At 44.0% G+C, this 14,682-nt stretch overlaps 1 protein-coding gene across 1 annotated transcript; it reads right to left on the reverse strand.

Annotated features, from left to right (window-relative positions):
• Positions 1–8,926: 8,926 nt before the first annotated feature.
• Positions 8,927–13,805, reverse strand: polr2m (RNA polymerase II subunit M). The gene is made up of 4 exons (XM_086107738.1): positions 13,476–13,805; positions 11,562–12,059; positions 11,249–11,471; positions 8,927–9,471 (listed from the first exon to the last, which is right to left on the reverse strand). The coding sequence occupies exons 1-4, from the start codon at positions 13,571–13,573 to the stop codon at positions 9,328–9,330; spliced, it is 963 nt and encodes a 320-aa protein (XP_085963864.1). The 5' UTR covers positions 13,574–13,805; the 3' UTR covers positions 8,927–9,327.
• Positions 13,806–14,682: the final 877 nt, after the last annotated feature.

The raw sequence follows: 14,682 nt of genomic DNA on the forward strand, positions 1-14,682 counted from the left end.
ACGGCGGATCTCCAGCTTTACTCCATTCCCACCATTCACACTTCACCATATCACTCACTACTGCAGCGCAATAAAAAAATGTGACATTTATAAGCTTCTCAATATTTTAGTTTTTGTTTTATGGAGTATTTTACAGCATATTGAGTGTGCTCCATAGCCGGCAAAGCCGAATCCGACTTGGAAGGGATGAGCGTAAACATGTGGCGCTCTTCGGGTGTTCGTATATGAAGAGGACTTCAACACTTGTGCGCATTGTTTGATTGGCACACATAACGCTACACGGATTTTTATAATCCTCTGACGAGGTAATTGTGGCGTTAAGTGCACTCGGATAATCAGCTGGTCCTTTTGGGACACATAATGAAAAGGAACGTGAAGTTTGGATTTCAGAATCAAGAGTTTCTTATATGTGTATATTTATATAAATAAAAAAAAGATATCTGTGTTTCATTAAATGTGAAGCCGTAATTCTCATACTATAAAAATAACAAAGGGTTCACATTTCTCAAAGACAGTAAACAAAGAAGATGTGAAGTTTAAAAAAAAAAAGCCTGAAAAGAAAGAGAGAGAGCGCAAAATACTTGGACAAAAGTGCATTGTTGTTGTAAGCTTAATGGGGGTACAATAATAAGAATTTTCCTCCTCATTATGAGCAAGCGGCTGCGCCAGGTCTCCGGTTGCACCCCTGCCCCCACCCGCCCCCCCAACTCCACCCCTGCCGAGCCCTGGCAAACCGTCACATCCCCACAGAGATGGCTTCCTTGCTGTGATGAGCTTTTGACAGGCTCCAAAACAGGGCGCTTAATGCTGTGCCAGGCCAGACATGGAGCGCCTGGGACACTGGCAGCTTCTTGGCCCGCGCCGCGCATCACGGGCCTCAACCCATTTTACCCCTCCTCTTCCTCTTCGTCCTCCTCTGTCTCCGACTTTCCTTCCTAGCGCCCGAGGAGTGTTATGCATACGTTTTCCGAGCATAGATGGCAAACGCAATTTCAAGCGCAGATGTACGCGGACTATGTCCAACTTGTGATTGCACAGCATAAGAAGTATGACCAGATTGAGATCGGCCGCTTCTATTTGGTCTTAACCACCAGGTGTGAGGTTGAAGCCGCAAATGGGACATGCAACACCTCTTTGAAACTATCTGACTGAGGCACTGGTAGTGCAGTGGGTCACAAAGTTGGTCTGGAATGGTTTCTTATACGGTAGCAGATATAACATTAGCCAGGAGAGTTTTAGATTTACAGGGGTGTCAAACTCATTTTTGTCGTGGGCCACTTTTGTGTTATATCTTCCCTCGGAGGGCCGTTATTACAGTGAAACCACAAAAATGTTTAATCGCATTATTACTTGTAAGGGTAACAAAATTATTGCAAAATCTCAACGTCATGTCTTGCACTAACAATTTGACATTTGGGTACATTTTTTAGCAAGGATCATGCAAATTGACACACATGATTTTTTTTGGGGCGGGCACATAAAATGATCTGGCCCCCGGGCCTTGAGTTTGACACCTGCGATTTACAGGATCGGGACATTTGATTTTACTATATATCGTTATATGTGTACGAAGCATTTCTGCCAATGTTAAGCAATCGTTGTGATTTGAATATGAAAAAGTTTCTTTGTTCACAAATGAGCAGATCTTTAGAGAGATTTTTAGTAAGAATTTGCTTTCACAGCATGCAACACATAAAATTACAACGAAACAAATTTAGTTGGAACCTTTTCAAAGTTATTATAATGAAAAAACTAACTTGTGGATTTATGAGTCATAAATCCTGAACCCCAGAATGCAGTGAAGGGATGCTGACGTTGCCAAGTGGTTTAATGGCAACGGGACATCTGCAATATGTCTTTGGAGACAGTGACAGTGTTATGAAGCGCGGTCGTCACATTAGGTGACAGTTATACATATATCTGTCTTTGTTTCGCAAAGACAGCTTACATAACTTTAGAACTGTGTCACTCGGGACCGAGTTCCAGTTTGAAATATGCGCCTCTGAAGGGGAGGAGTCAATCGTCAATCTTGTGGTCAGTTTGCTTCCTGTAATAGTCTTTGAAAACGCTGAAGATGACTGTAAGTAGGCTTTGGCCAACGTGTAGTATAGAAAAACATCCCATAATAAGACATAGGTATTTCACATCATATTATCAGGTGCGCCACAATTTTTTCCGTGATGTTCATCCATCCATCCATTTTCCGAACCGCTTGATCCTCACTAGGGTCGCGGGGGGTGCTGGAGCCTATCCCAGCCATCTACGGGCAGTAGGCGGGGGACACCCTGAATCAGTTGCCAGCCAATCGCAGGGCACACAGAGACGAACAACCATCCACGCCCACACTCACACCTAGGGACAATTTAGAGCGTCCAATCAGCCTGACATGCATGTTTTTGGAATGTGGGAGGAAACCGGAGCACCCGGAGAAAACCCACGCAGGCCCGGGGAGAACATGCAAACTCCACACAGGGAGGCCGGAGCTGGAATCGAACCCGATACCTCTGCACTGTGAAGCCGACGTGCTAACCACTGGACTACCGGGCCGCCCTCCGTGATGTTCATTCTTTGTAATTTAGCGAACAAAATAGCACCTAATCTTTTCCTACAATGCTTCATTAGATGGGAGAGTATCTGTCCTGAATTCCTCTCCAGCTCACTCCACAGGTTTTCAATGGGGTTGAGGTCTGGGGACTTGAGATGGCCACGCGAAGAGCTTGTTTCTGTGTCTGGTGAATACTGTACATTCTTTGTACTGCCTGATGCACTGAATTTCTGTGGGTTTTTTAGCAATCTGAAGAACTGAACAACACATTTCAACAAGGTTCTGAGTTTCTGAACGGCAATGTTCAGAGTCTCGTTTTTTGAAAAACAACCACAAAACCCCCTCCAAAACAAAACATTTTTTGACTGTTCCAACTTAGAAGAAAAATAACAAGAAAACCCACAAAATAGATGACGTTACGGTCCCAAATGAAAACCCACAATAGTCATGCCACAATAAGTGAACCGCAAAGTAGCCTGGGAACACTGTATCGTGAATTTGGATAAATTCCTGTCGCACAGCTGATAATTTCTCATGACACACAAAAGTACTGTAGCCCAGTGATTGGGCATCACTAGTATAGAAAATGGATAAAGGATCAGACCTAAAGATTTTGTGGTGTGACAAAGTATTTCTTAGAGCGACCATTGCGTCAAATTCCCTCATTGCTGCACAATTATTTGATCAACTTGATGACAGCTCCCATTTCATGAAACCAGATTTTTGGCAGGGCCGAGAAAATGAGCTGCAAAGATACACTACTGCCATCTAGTGTTTAACTGGCGCTACTACCAAACAAGCTTGAACATGAACATAACATGCAATGCGTCTGCTGCACGAATGATGGAACAAGGATTAACCGTCACAGCTTTTTCCCATTTGTGGTCTGTTTTGTGGCTGGTGAATTGTAAACATTGGTCCAAGGAAGAGGAAACACTCAATGTGCGTGGGGCATCGTTAACCTCTACCGTCGCTTGATTTAGTAGATTTGTTGGAAGAATAATCCCAACAGTGTAAAAAAGAAAAAAAAGAAAAAAGAACAGACTGTGCATATTGCACAATAAATACAAGCACACGTTGTCTTCCTCGGACAGGAATGGAAGGAGCAATGATCTTTGATGATCAATGTCACTGTAAATGCACGCAGGGAAACAAAAGACTTTTGGGGAGGACAGATGACGTCTTGCTGTTGTCGTTCCCACAGTCGGGGCCTGTGGACGACATTTCCAAGTGTGAAACAAAGCGGGGCTCCGCAAATTGTCACACTTGACAAGTTTAACACATGTAAAGTTAAATACACGCTCACACACAATGAATACAGCTGCCACGCACGGCTGAGGCTAAAACATTTGAGACGGCAGAAACATTTGTTCGAATGCTGCTTGCTGGTGTTTTAAACCCGCAATTGGAAGACAGATAACATCTGCTAAAGACCATCTAACACGGTCCTTTCAACGTTAATTTCAAAGCGCCGGTCCTCCTTTTTTCCCCCAGATTTAAGAGTGTGCACACACATTAAATATCATATTTCACTTTACGACTCTAAAAGATCTCCGAGATACTGCTTGGCTTTACTTTCATTTGCTTCTGCCATGTAGCCATGAAAATTGAGGGGCTTCTCTGGCAACCTGTACATAAATCACACTCAGGCCTGTTTGTAATTCAGACGAAATGCATGTGATTGGTTTTACTACATTGTAACGTTTGATTTTGCTTCATCTCTTTAGTTATGAATTCATTTAACGGAGCCAAGGAATGATACTGTTTCATGTGTAATATTTTTTGAATGGTGCCAAATCACTACGAAGTCTACACAACTCTGTCACAACGCCAGGTACCACTCAATTACACACACAAACACACATATACAAATAAATTAAAAAATAATAATAATGGTTTCACTATAAAAAAAAAAAGAAATTATTAAAGGGCCAGCCAGAGCCCAAATCTTCAAGCGTACTTCTGGGGGCTCATTTCAAATTATTGGAACTCTTGTAAGGGAAAAAGAAAAACGAAAATAATATTGCAAAGTTTGGTGAATACCCGGTGCTCCCATTTTTGTGTCTAGTGTTGTCCATCCATCCATCCATTTTCCGAACCGCTTAATCCTCACTAGGGTCGCGGGGGGTGCTGGAGCCTATCCCAGCCGTCTTCGGGCAGTAGGCGGGGGACACCCTGAAACGGTTGCCAGCGAATCGCAGGGCACACAGAGACGAACAACCATCCGCACTCACACTCACACCTAGGGACAATTTGGATTGTTCAATCAGCCTGCTGTGCATGTTTTTGGAAGGTGGGAGGAAACCGGAGTACCCGGAGAAAACCCACGCAGGCACAGGGGAGAACATGCAAACTCCACACAGGGAGGCCGGAGCTGGAATTAAACCCGGTACCTCTGCACTGTGAAGTCGACGTGCTAACCACTGGATACCGGGCTGCCGTGTCTAGTGTTGTATTTGTCAAAATAATCCCCCCTGGTTAATTTTATCGTGTGGCACCATGGTAGGAATGGGCATGATGAGAAGTCATTAACCCCCCAGTTGTTATTGAGTGATACACCGGATCGCTTGCCAATGGACGTCATTTGTATTTTTTTCTTGCTAGGTTATCCTAATAAGTTGTCATAGGAAGAAAGAAAAAGATTGCTACGCAGGCCACGACCGAGCACGTCAGCGCTGCCTGCTTCCTCATCCGACATCGAGACATCCCGGGATCTACCATTCAGACTTGGATATTTATTTAAACTGAAAGGATCTAACCTGGCCCGCACCAGCGTCGTCTGACACATGGAGCAAGACAGGCATCGTCTGTGACAAATTGAGGGACCTGCTATCAGTAGCGGCGCTGGAAAATTGACAGTATGACTCAGATCTGTCAGTAATGCAGCGTTGAACCGAGAAGGCGGCCGGGCCAAGATGGCTGTCAACGCCGCTACGTCACGGCTCCGCCTCTCGCGATCAATTATGGCTGTGCGCATTTGCTGTCATGGTGTCTCGACAAATAGGTTCCGTGAGCTACTATGAGCTTGCTTTAATACAACCAGTGTAACCAAAAAAACGTGATTGGATGCAGTTTTCCTTTTGACCACCAAATGTACAATTTAATCCAATTGAAAATGTGTTTGGTGACTGAAAGGGGAATAAGAGTGCAAAATGTGCCATTACGATAGACTTGTCTCCAGCCAGAAACAATCGCTGAAGACAGTTAACATGAGTTTTGCATACCGCGAGTCACAATGTACACTTCCTTTTTTTCATTTTGCTTCAGCAACCATATGGAGAGACATGAGGCCATCAGGGTGTGACGGTTTCGGCTTTGCAGTATTTCTAAACGTATCATTTCACTATTCCATCTGTTCAGTCCATTTCAGCGCTCTAGATAGACTTTCTCTGGCTTTGCGCCCAACCCCTGCTGGAGTTGCTTGGGGTTTTCATTAGCAGTGGTAGCTGTGTGTTTGTCCTGAACAAATCCTGTTTTGAGCAACTTGCCATGCATAAAGCATAAACTGTTCTGTGTGTTGGAACAGTGTGATGGCCATTAAGCTTTTCAAACTGCAGTCCCGGACATAAAAACGGCTTGCCAGGCGGCAATTTCGCAACACTGGTCTTATTTCAATTGCTTACAAAAACGACGCCTAAGCTATCAAGTTCTGATGGCCTTGTGTCTGTTCAAATGATAACTCAGAACGAAACGAAAAAAAGGAAGTGGATAGTTACTTTCGGGACACTGTGTCGTGTTTACAGGAAAGTGGTTCTATCTGGTTAGTTTGGGTGTGAAAAAGAAAGTTTCAAAAAAAAGAAGTTAAGAGTCATTCCCATCAATGCGTTCTCTCTGAAGGCAATATATGCATGCCGCTTGTCAAACAAGTCACATGTTCATTATCACAAGCAATCTTCCTATCACCGTCATAGCTACACACATATGCGGAGTCAGAAGAACAATCCAAACTGTATTGTCTCCAATATAAAAGTCATCGCCAGCATCTGCTGGGAGTGAAAAATGTAGCGCATGAAAAATTGGACAATTCCTCAGTAAAAAGAAAAAAGAATACGAGTGATAGAACTGATAAAAAAAAAAGGTGGGTGGAGAACAGCTTTACTTGACTCATGTCTTGTGCAATAGGTGGAGGGAAGGCTAGCACTGATGGAGATGCGCGGATAGGCTGGAACCCCAGCCGCACAAAACGGCTGCACACTACATTATTTCATCTACTTGTGTGCCCCCCCAAAAAAATGACAAGTGGAAAAATGTATGAGCTCAGACTCCGCAAACTGGCAGATATAATCCAATCACGGTGCCGAGGGCCCGACTCGATGCATACATCATACTTTATATCTAATTTAAGACTGAGCTGACTGCTCTTGATCATCACATTCCACTTCCCGCTCCAAAACATCAAATTATTTCTATTCCCGCGTGACGTGTAATTTCGGACGCGAGAGCTGGAGCAAATCACTTGCAGACTACTTCATGGGGTGCTTATGAATGTGAGACAAGGGGCCTGGGGACCTGACTAGAGGTATAAACAACCTCATCAGTGGACAACGTGAAAGCTTTGATAGAAAGTGTGTGAACAGTTCCCCTTTAACGACAAAAAAAGTGCCCCATAATTGGGAACAGTCACCGAGGTGGGCTGTGATTAATTCCAGCCCAATGAGGATCCTCTGCGGAGCTGGTTTGTTATTGGACGTCATCCACACGGGTCACTCTGGAGCCTATCAGCAATCAGAAGGATGATTTCAGCAACATTTCCTAAAGGTTATCACGGGGCATCTTTAGACGTCACTCTGACCTGCGTGATCCCGCTCTTCGCGTCACGTTGTTTGAATTAACGTGGCGAGCGCTTTGAGTGCTGGATGAAGGATGATGGGAAAGGTACGGGCTGTAGCTGGCACGTCTTATCTCCCACGTATTAGCAAAGCCGAAAGACGCTATTTGCCATGTTGCCCGCCCACCGCGGCGGCCGCAGCCAGCAACAACACCGTTCAAATGCAGTCCAGATGTTTCAATATTTCACCCCCTCCTGGATTGCCGTTCTCCAACGTGCCACTGATCTCTGCGTGATAACGCCGCACGTGATCTTACACAAGCGGCGCCCTCATCTGCAACACTTCACAGACGTATACCAACCCCCATATTTGCACTAAACAAACATTATAAAACGATATTTGAACAACAGTCAAATACATGATAGCAAATTCACGAGTCACTTGGCGAATACAAACAAAAACAAAAAAAACATAACATTCCGATATGGTCATTTTTTTACTCAGTTTCAGAAGAACACATGTACCAAATCACTGCAATGAAAAACTGTGCCGCCGGTGTTCTTATTGGGTAACAAATTCGTGAAGCGGTCCGGCACAATGATCGACTGGTTAGCACGTCCACCTCACGGTGCAGAGGTGCAGGGTTGGATTTCGGTTCTGGCCTTCCTGTGTGGCGTTTGCATGTTCTCCCCGTGCCTACATGGGGTTTTTCTCCCGAGTACTCCGGTTTCTTCCCACATTCCAAAAACATGCACAGCAGGCTCATGGAACACTCTAAATTGTCCCTAGGTGTGAGTGTGAGCGTGAACGGTTGTTCGTCTATGTGTGCCCTGTGATTGGCTGGCAACCAGTTCAGGGTGCACCCCGCCTACTGCCAGACGACAGCTGGGATAGGCTTCAGCACGCCCGCGACCCTCGTGACACTATTTATCAATGAGTCATTGATTTATCAATGACTCATTGATTTATTATTGTATGTATGCAACTCAAGGAGAGCAGTTTGGGTTCACCGTTAGATGGGTTTCACACTAGTGGAGCAGCTTGAAAAGAGAAAATATGACTGCAATTCGACAGTCCAGAGAGAAAACATGTTGATTTAATACTGTGGTTATATCACAATTAGGATAGGCCAATTAGTGGCATGATATGAGTCAAGGTTTCATTAACCGCTCGTCCTGTCTGTCACCAATAACTTTATTTATTTTTTGAGAGGACTTCAAAGTACGGCACAATATGATTGGCTACTTGCAGAGTTGAGTAAATGATCCGCTTGTTTGAAGTGAATTGCCTCCAATTAACTTTTTTTCCCTTCCTCTTTCAGATGGCAGGGATGAGCAGTTACGCACAGAAGAGAAATGAATGTGCACTGTTGTAAAAATAAATAAATCAGTACAGTAGGTGCCTGCAGGTACTAGTTGGCCCAAAGGACAACATGAGCAGCCCAAAGGTCTATTCTAAAAATAGCTTACCATAGTGACAGGAGGCTGTGACTTCGACAGTAGAGTTAAAACAGAAGACGGTTAATATTTATTTATTTAAACTTAAAATATTAAATGTCTCTTCTGCACTAAATATTCTAAAACCTTAAATAATAATAATACAATAGATTGTGCTCAATGGAAAAAAAAGATGCCGTTTTTATTTATCCAATACTGTAGTTCAAAAAAGGTCACTTCAGATAACACGATGTTTGATCACGGTTGTCATGCTATCAGAATCGGCCCTTGCCTATATTGCATACTGTGTTGTTATGCCAGGAATTTCTGATGCTAAATAGTTTGATGCTTGTTTCAATACGCTGGAATGCAATTTCCATTACACTTGTGTTTATTTTAAATGTAGCACCGGATTTCAACAAGTTTGAATCCTTCAAAGTTCATCAGTGGGCATTCATCAAGTCCATCAAGACATCGACTGTTCGCACCAGGCAACGCGTCCTCTCAAGAATGAATCCCCTTGGAGTAAAAGCCCTTTCGGAACAACCAGGTCTTCCTCCCATCTGACCGTGCAGGATCAGTCTTCTTCTGAGGAGGGCTGCGCTCCTTCATCATGAACCTCTCTGTAGGCTGCCATGGGGCCGCCGTCAGGACTGTAGCTCCCCATGGACATCTTCAACCCCTCAGCCAGTTTCTGTGCTGCCAGCTTAGCCTGCAGCTCCTGCCATGAACCACAGCACATGGCTAAGCTCGACACGCTAGGTTCAATGCGCGGACCGAGGCTTGAGAAACGGTCATGGACATGCTAACATGGTCTGCGGGTTTCCATGATTCGGAGCACTGCTTTGTTCAACACAGAATGCAGTCTCTGTGGATGCAGGCTAAATGCTCCCCCCTAGAGCTCCAACAAGGATATGACAGCTTCCAGCACACCCAAATGTTATTTGACTCACTTTCAATAAAAAACTAAATATACTGTATATATACAGTCTACTGTATGTATATGTACGCACGCGCGCACACACACGCACACACATAAAAATGAATATATTTAAAATACTGTACAAGAATTCAGTCCAAAAATATTTTTACAAATCTCAATAGTTTTTTTGGGAAAGAAAATAAATAAATAAATAAATAAATAGAAAATAAAGCACTTATTTGCTTGTGCTTTTACCTTACGAGTTACAAGCCGGTAAACAGCAATGTACTTCAGACATATAGTATTTTTGAATACTACATTTTTTTTTTCATGTTCTTAACTTCAACAAAATTGGATCATGACTTGGCGGCAACGCGAGTTCCATGGTGACAAGTTACAACAGTTGAGAACCACTGAGTTAGAGCATTAGTTCAAGTTGGAAGAAGCTCGTGATGGGTCAGTATCACAAACAAGAGTCTTTGGAGTCCTTGTCAAAATCACTCAATCGTCATGAAAATGTAGCAGAATGAAACTGAGGTCTTCCTGCATGTCGCTTAAAATGTGTTACCTTCCTTGTATACAATTTCTTTCCTAGGATGTACAAGATGCTGGCATGTCCCGGTGCCACACACTGCTCTGCTCTTGACTACTACGGCATGTGTGAAGAGGTTAAATGATACCAAAGAAATACAAATTACATGAGTTTTACTGTCCACAAGAAGTTTTTTGAAACAAAACAAGTCATTTTGATCATGTATTATTTTATGATTATTAATGATCATGATAACTCATCAATTTGCATTTTACCCCCCCCCCCCCCACACACACACACAATTTGAGCAATCCAGCTTTTAATGTGACGCGGTTTCATTTTGAATTTTTACTGACGATCATCAAGACGTCAATAGATGTAACCAACATCTTGTCACATCTGACCATACAGCACAGTGGACCAATGAAAGTGTCCCGACTCTGCGCATACTGAATATTCATCAGCCATTTGCGGATGGAGCACGCATGCGGGCTGCATAAGAAATGTGCAAGTCTGTATGCATAACGTTAAGCGGCTGTGTAGGAGTGAATATAGAGGATATAGACTAAAAGAAAGCAAAAATAAGTATCTTGACAAAAAGAGTGACTGAGAAAGGTTCTGGAACACTGCTGCGTAACTTGCTGCGGTTTTGGGGTGGGGGCGTCTACCAGTTTTTATGGTAAATAAAAGGTGTTTTTTTGGTTTTTTTATTTATTTAATTTTTTTTTTTACAAAAGCGCTTTTCTTGCCACAAGAGGCTACGCGCACACATTGATTGCCGTCGCAGGCAGTTGACGCGTGCCATCAAACAAGAGACATTGCTGTTTGTCTTTCTGCCACCAATAAACACGTTTTATCAAACAAATTCTGGTACTCAAAAAAATATATATATTGAAAAATTGATCTTAATCTTCTATTTTGGGTTCTTATTTTTATATACGACTCCAGAGGTACCGTACCAGTCATGAAACTGAATTTTCATTTTGTTTTTTTGGTAAAGAAGAATGCAGAGAAAGTGTGTGATACCTGCAAGAATGGACTAACCTGCTGTTTCCTCGTCTGTGCTCTCAGGAGGTCAGCGGACTCCTGCAGAGACAGAAGCTGGGCCGGAGTGTGGTGGAGAGGAGGCAGCTTTGCGGCCGTGATGTCATCCAGGTGCTTTTTGTCGTGCTCCCTCCGGGCCTGCCTGGAGAGCGGAGACGAGCCTTCCGACGACTGGCCGGGTGATAAGGAGCCAGATGGAGAGTTGCCACCTCGAGATGGTAGCCTGGAAAAGTCACCAAAGAAAAACCAAGGTGATTGAATGACATTAGCGACGGTTGTATTGTTTCAATACTGATTCTTGGGATCTGCTTACTGGTTCGGTTTGAATTTTTGCCTTTCGGGTGCCATGGTGTTCTCTCTCCGTTCCAGGACGGTTACAACATGAGGCTTCTTTGGTGTCTGCTGCCTGAGAAAGTAATTGTCTGTTGCAATGGTTTGAACGGCATCCTTGCCTTGGTCAACAGCGCGAGTGGAGATTGTGACCCGTTCCAAGGCCTCTGCAAGGCCACTTTCTTTTGCTCCGACAGAGTTTAGAGAGGCCACGGGGGCGGCCGTCTCCATGGTTTCAGCAGTGTCTTCTTCCTCCTCCTCCACATGAACACAGACGGGCGAGGCTTCAGTCTGTTGTGATGCGGTTGCTGCACTTTGCCCAGTGAAGGCTTGCCGGTACTTGGACTGAAACTCTGCCCTGGCTGCTGAAACCAAACTCTGCTTGCGCTCCTCTTCATCACGGCGTTCAATGGCGAGGCGTATTCTTTCCGCAAAGTCCCTTAATCGCTGCCCCTTGTCAGAAAGAGACTCAATTAATCTCCTGCAAACAACAAAAAACACAAACTTAATATTCAAAGAAATCATTTAGTATGCACGTTGTTCTCTGGATATGGATCATGTTAATCGCCTTTGTTTTTTTTTCAATTCCTTTTTGTGAATGTATTGTCCCAGTTTGCTGGAATCATTTTGTTGCACAACAGGCTGCCAAGTGTGGCAACACCTGTCTGTTTTTAATTGAGAGGACAACCTGTTTTGTGTTCCTACAAACCAGTGTCACACCCCATTGTGGAACCATAATGTTCTATTTTCAGTTTAGGGAGATTTTACTGTCTGCATCAGAGTGATGACGTTCGGGGTTTCAAACGCAGTCTTTTTGGGTGCTGTTTGAACGTTCTCCCTGTGCTTGTGTGGATTTTCTACAAGTGTACTGTGGAGCTTCCTCCTACATTCCAAAAACGCATGTTAGGTACACTGAATACTCTAAATCAGGGGTGCCCAAACTTTTTGGACCGAAGATCTACTTTTCGATCAACTAACCTCACGGGATCTACCCTTACCGACACACACACACGTACACGTACGCGTACACGTACACGTACACGCACGCACGCGTACACGTACCCGTACGCGTACACGTAAACGCACACGTACGCGTACACGCACACGCACACGTACGCGTACACGCACACACACACACGCGCCATGATGAGAAACAGCCTGAAACCGAGGCATGCGATGGACTTTTGCAGCCTGTTAACCATCGTAGCTCACACGTACCGTTTTAAAGTGCTTCCCTGGGCCCTCCTAGGTTCCTATTCTTTGCCCGTGCCCTCGGTGAATTGTACACGAAGCAAACTCTGAATGAGAATAATGTCGATAAAAGATAGAGCGCAACAGCTCTGATCACAAGCTGCAATTGCAGACTGCTGAGCGCAAACAACATCCGGTGACGTCATCACGCGCCACCATAAATTTTATTTTATATTTATTTTGTAAAAGGAGACTGATAGGATGATTATGGTGCAGCGTACATTAACACTAAAAATATATTACTAACATGTACAAAGACACACAAATGGTTGGGGGTTTTTTTTCTCCTCGACACTCTTCGGATCTAGAGTCTACTTGGGACCTGTCTCAGATCTACCGGTAGATCAGGATCGACGTAATGGGCACCCCTGCTCTAAATTGTTCATCGGCGTGAATGTGAATAATTTGTTATCTATCCCATGCCCTTGGCTGACTACCAGTATCGGGGCATGGTTGTTTGAGCAGTGCGTCGAACTGTTTTCATAGTGAGGACAAAGGGGATACCGGTACTGTACATGGAGCCGAGATGGCCATCAAGAGTATCGAATAAATACTCCATATCCACGTAACTTTTCATACTATTCTACTACGTCCAGTCTGGCTGCTATCGTGTTCATTGATGTCAAGTGCACTTATTAGGTCTTACTTGTCAGCGAGTATGTTGTTCTGTCGCAGTAGTAGTTCCTGGAGCTGCTCTCTGCTCTGCTTGTTCAAGTCTCCCACCTGTCCCTGGCGCTCGGACATCCTGGCGAGCTAAACAAGCTTAGCCACAGCTGCTCGCAAACAGCGGGAACACGCCGCACACCTCACCGCGACATTCCTCGCGAAGCAAAGAGTCGTCCTTGAATCTGGAGGGGTTCCTAAGCCGTTGCGTGGGGGAGGAAACTACATAACGCCCACATAAAGAGACATGTTTATTTGGAATGGTGGGTACCACATTTCAAAGTGGTATTCTTCTTCTTAGGTGGAGGATCAGGGTTGATTCAATACGATTGTAGAGTGGGTTTGAGCGCCCTCTCCAGGTCTGAGGCAATATACGGAAACCGCTTCCCCTTTCGTATTTAAATTACCGTCTGCAATATCTTTTGAAGACAGGAATGATATGCAGCACTGTCTCACAGACCAAACCTACCTGTATTATCGCTGACAACATCTGACTGGTGTAGCTGTTATACTAGTCTGGATTGCAGAGATGAGGGATGGGCAAATAACAAAATAAAATCTTTAGAGTAGGTCACAGTAAAAAGAATCAATTTAACTCGAATTACTGTAGTTAACCAATTACTTAAGAAAATAGGTCAAACATTTTTAAATATGTTAAAACATGTTTACGTAATATGAAAAATTAATTAGGTTTTGAATTAATTAACCAATTATTTCAAACAATGAACTGGATTTTTAAATGCATACACATTGTAACATTTGTACATTACACATAATTCTGTTTCATTGTTTACATTATATCGACTGGTCAGCTCATCCGCCTCACAGTACAGAAGTGCAGGGTTCAATTCTGGCTCTGGCCTTCCTGTATGGAGTTTGCATGTTACCCCCATATCTGCGTGCGTTTTCTCCGGGCACGCCGGTTTCCTCCTACATTCACAAAACATGCAGGTAATAATGGAACACTTTAAATTATCCCTAAGTGTGAGCGAAAATAGTTGTTTGTCTATGTGTGCCCTGCGATTGGCTGGCAACCAGCTCAGGGCGTACTCTGCCTACTGCCCGAAGGCAGCTAGGATAGGCTCCAGCACACCCGCGACACTCGTGAGGATATGGACGGATGGATATTGAATAAGTGATCATTACCATCAATTTCATTGCGAACATGTTTAGTTGCATGTACAGTCATA

The sequence above is a fragment of the Hippocampus guttulatus genome, chromosome 3, assembly GCF_054856545.1.
Source record: "Hippocampus guttulatus isolate MCC_2025c chromosome 3, RoL_Hgut_1.0, whole genome shotgun sequence".
In the NCBI taxonomy this organism is placed as follows: Eukaryota; Metazoa; Chordata; class Actinopteri; order Syngnathiformes; family Syngnathidae; genus Hippocampus; species Hippocampus guttulatus.

Bases quoted from the DNA above. Each gene is read 5' to 3' on its own strand.
- polr2m (XM_086107738.1), bottom strand. From the start codon at position 13,573: ATGTCCGAGCGCCAGGGACAGGTGGGAGACTTGAACAAGCAGAGCAGA. The intron at 11,472-11,561 runs GTAAGCAGATCC...TGACTTTTCCAG, and splicing joins CAAAAATTCAAACCGAACCA to GCTACCATCTCGAGGTGGCA. The intron at 9,472-11,248 runs GTTAGTCCATTC...GGTTCATGGCAG, and splicing joins CACAGACGAGGAAACAGCAG to GAGCTGCAGGCTAAGCTGGC.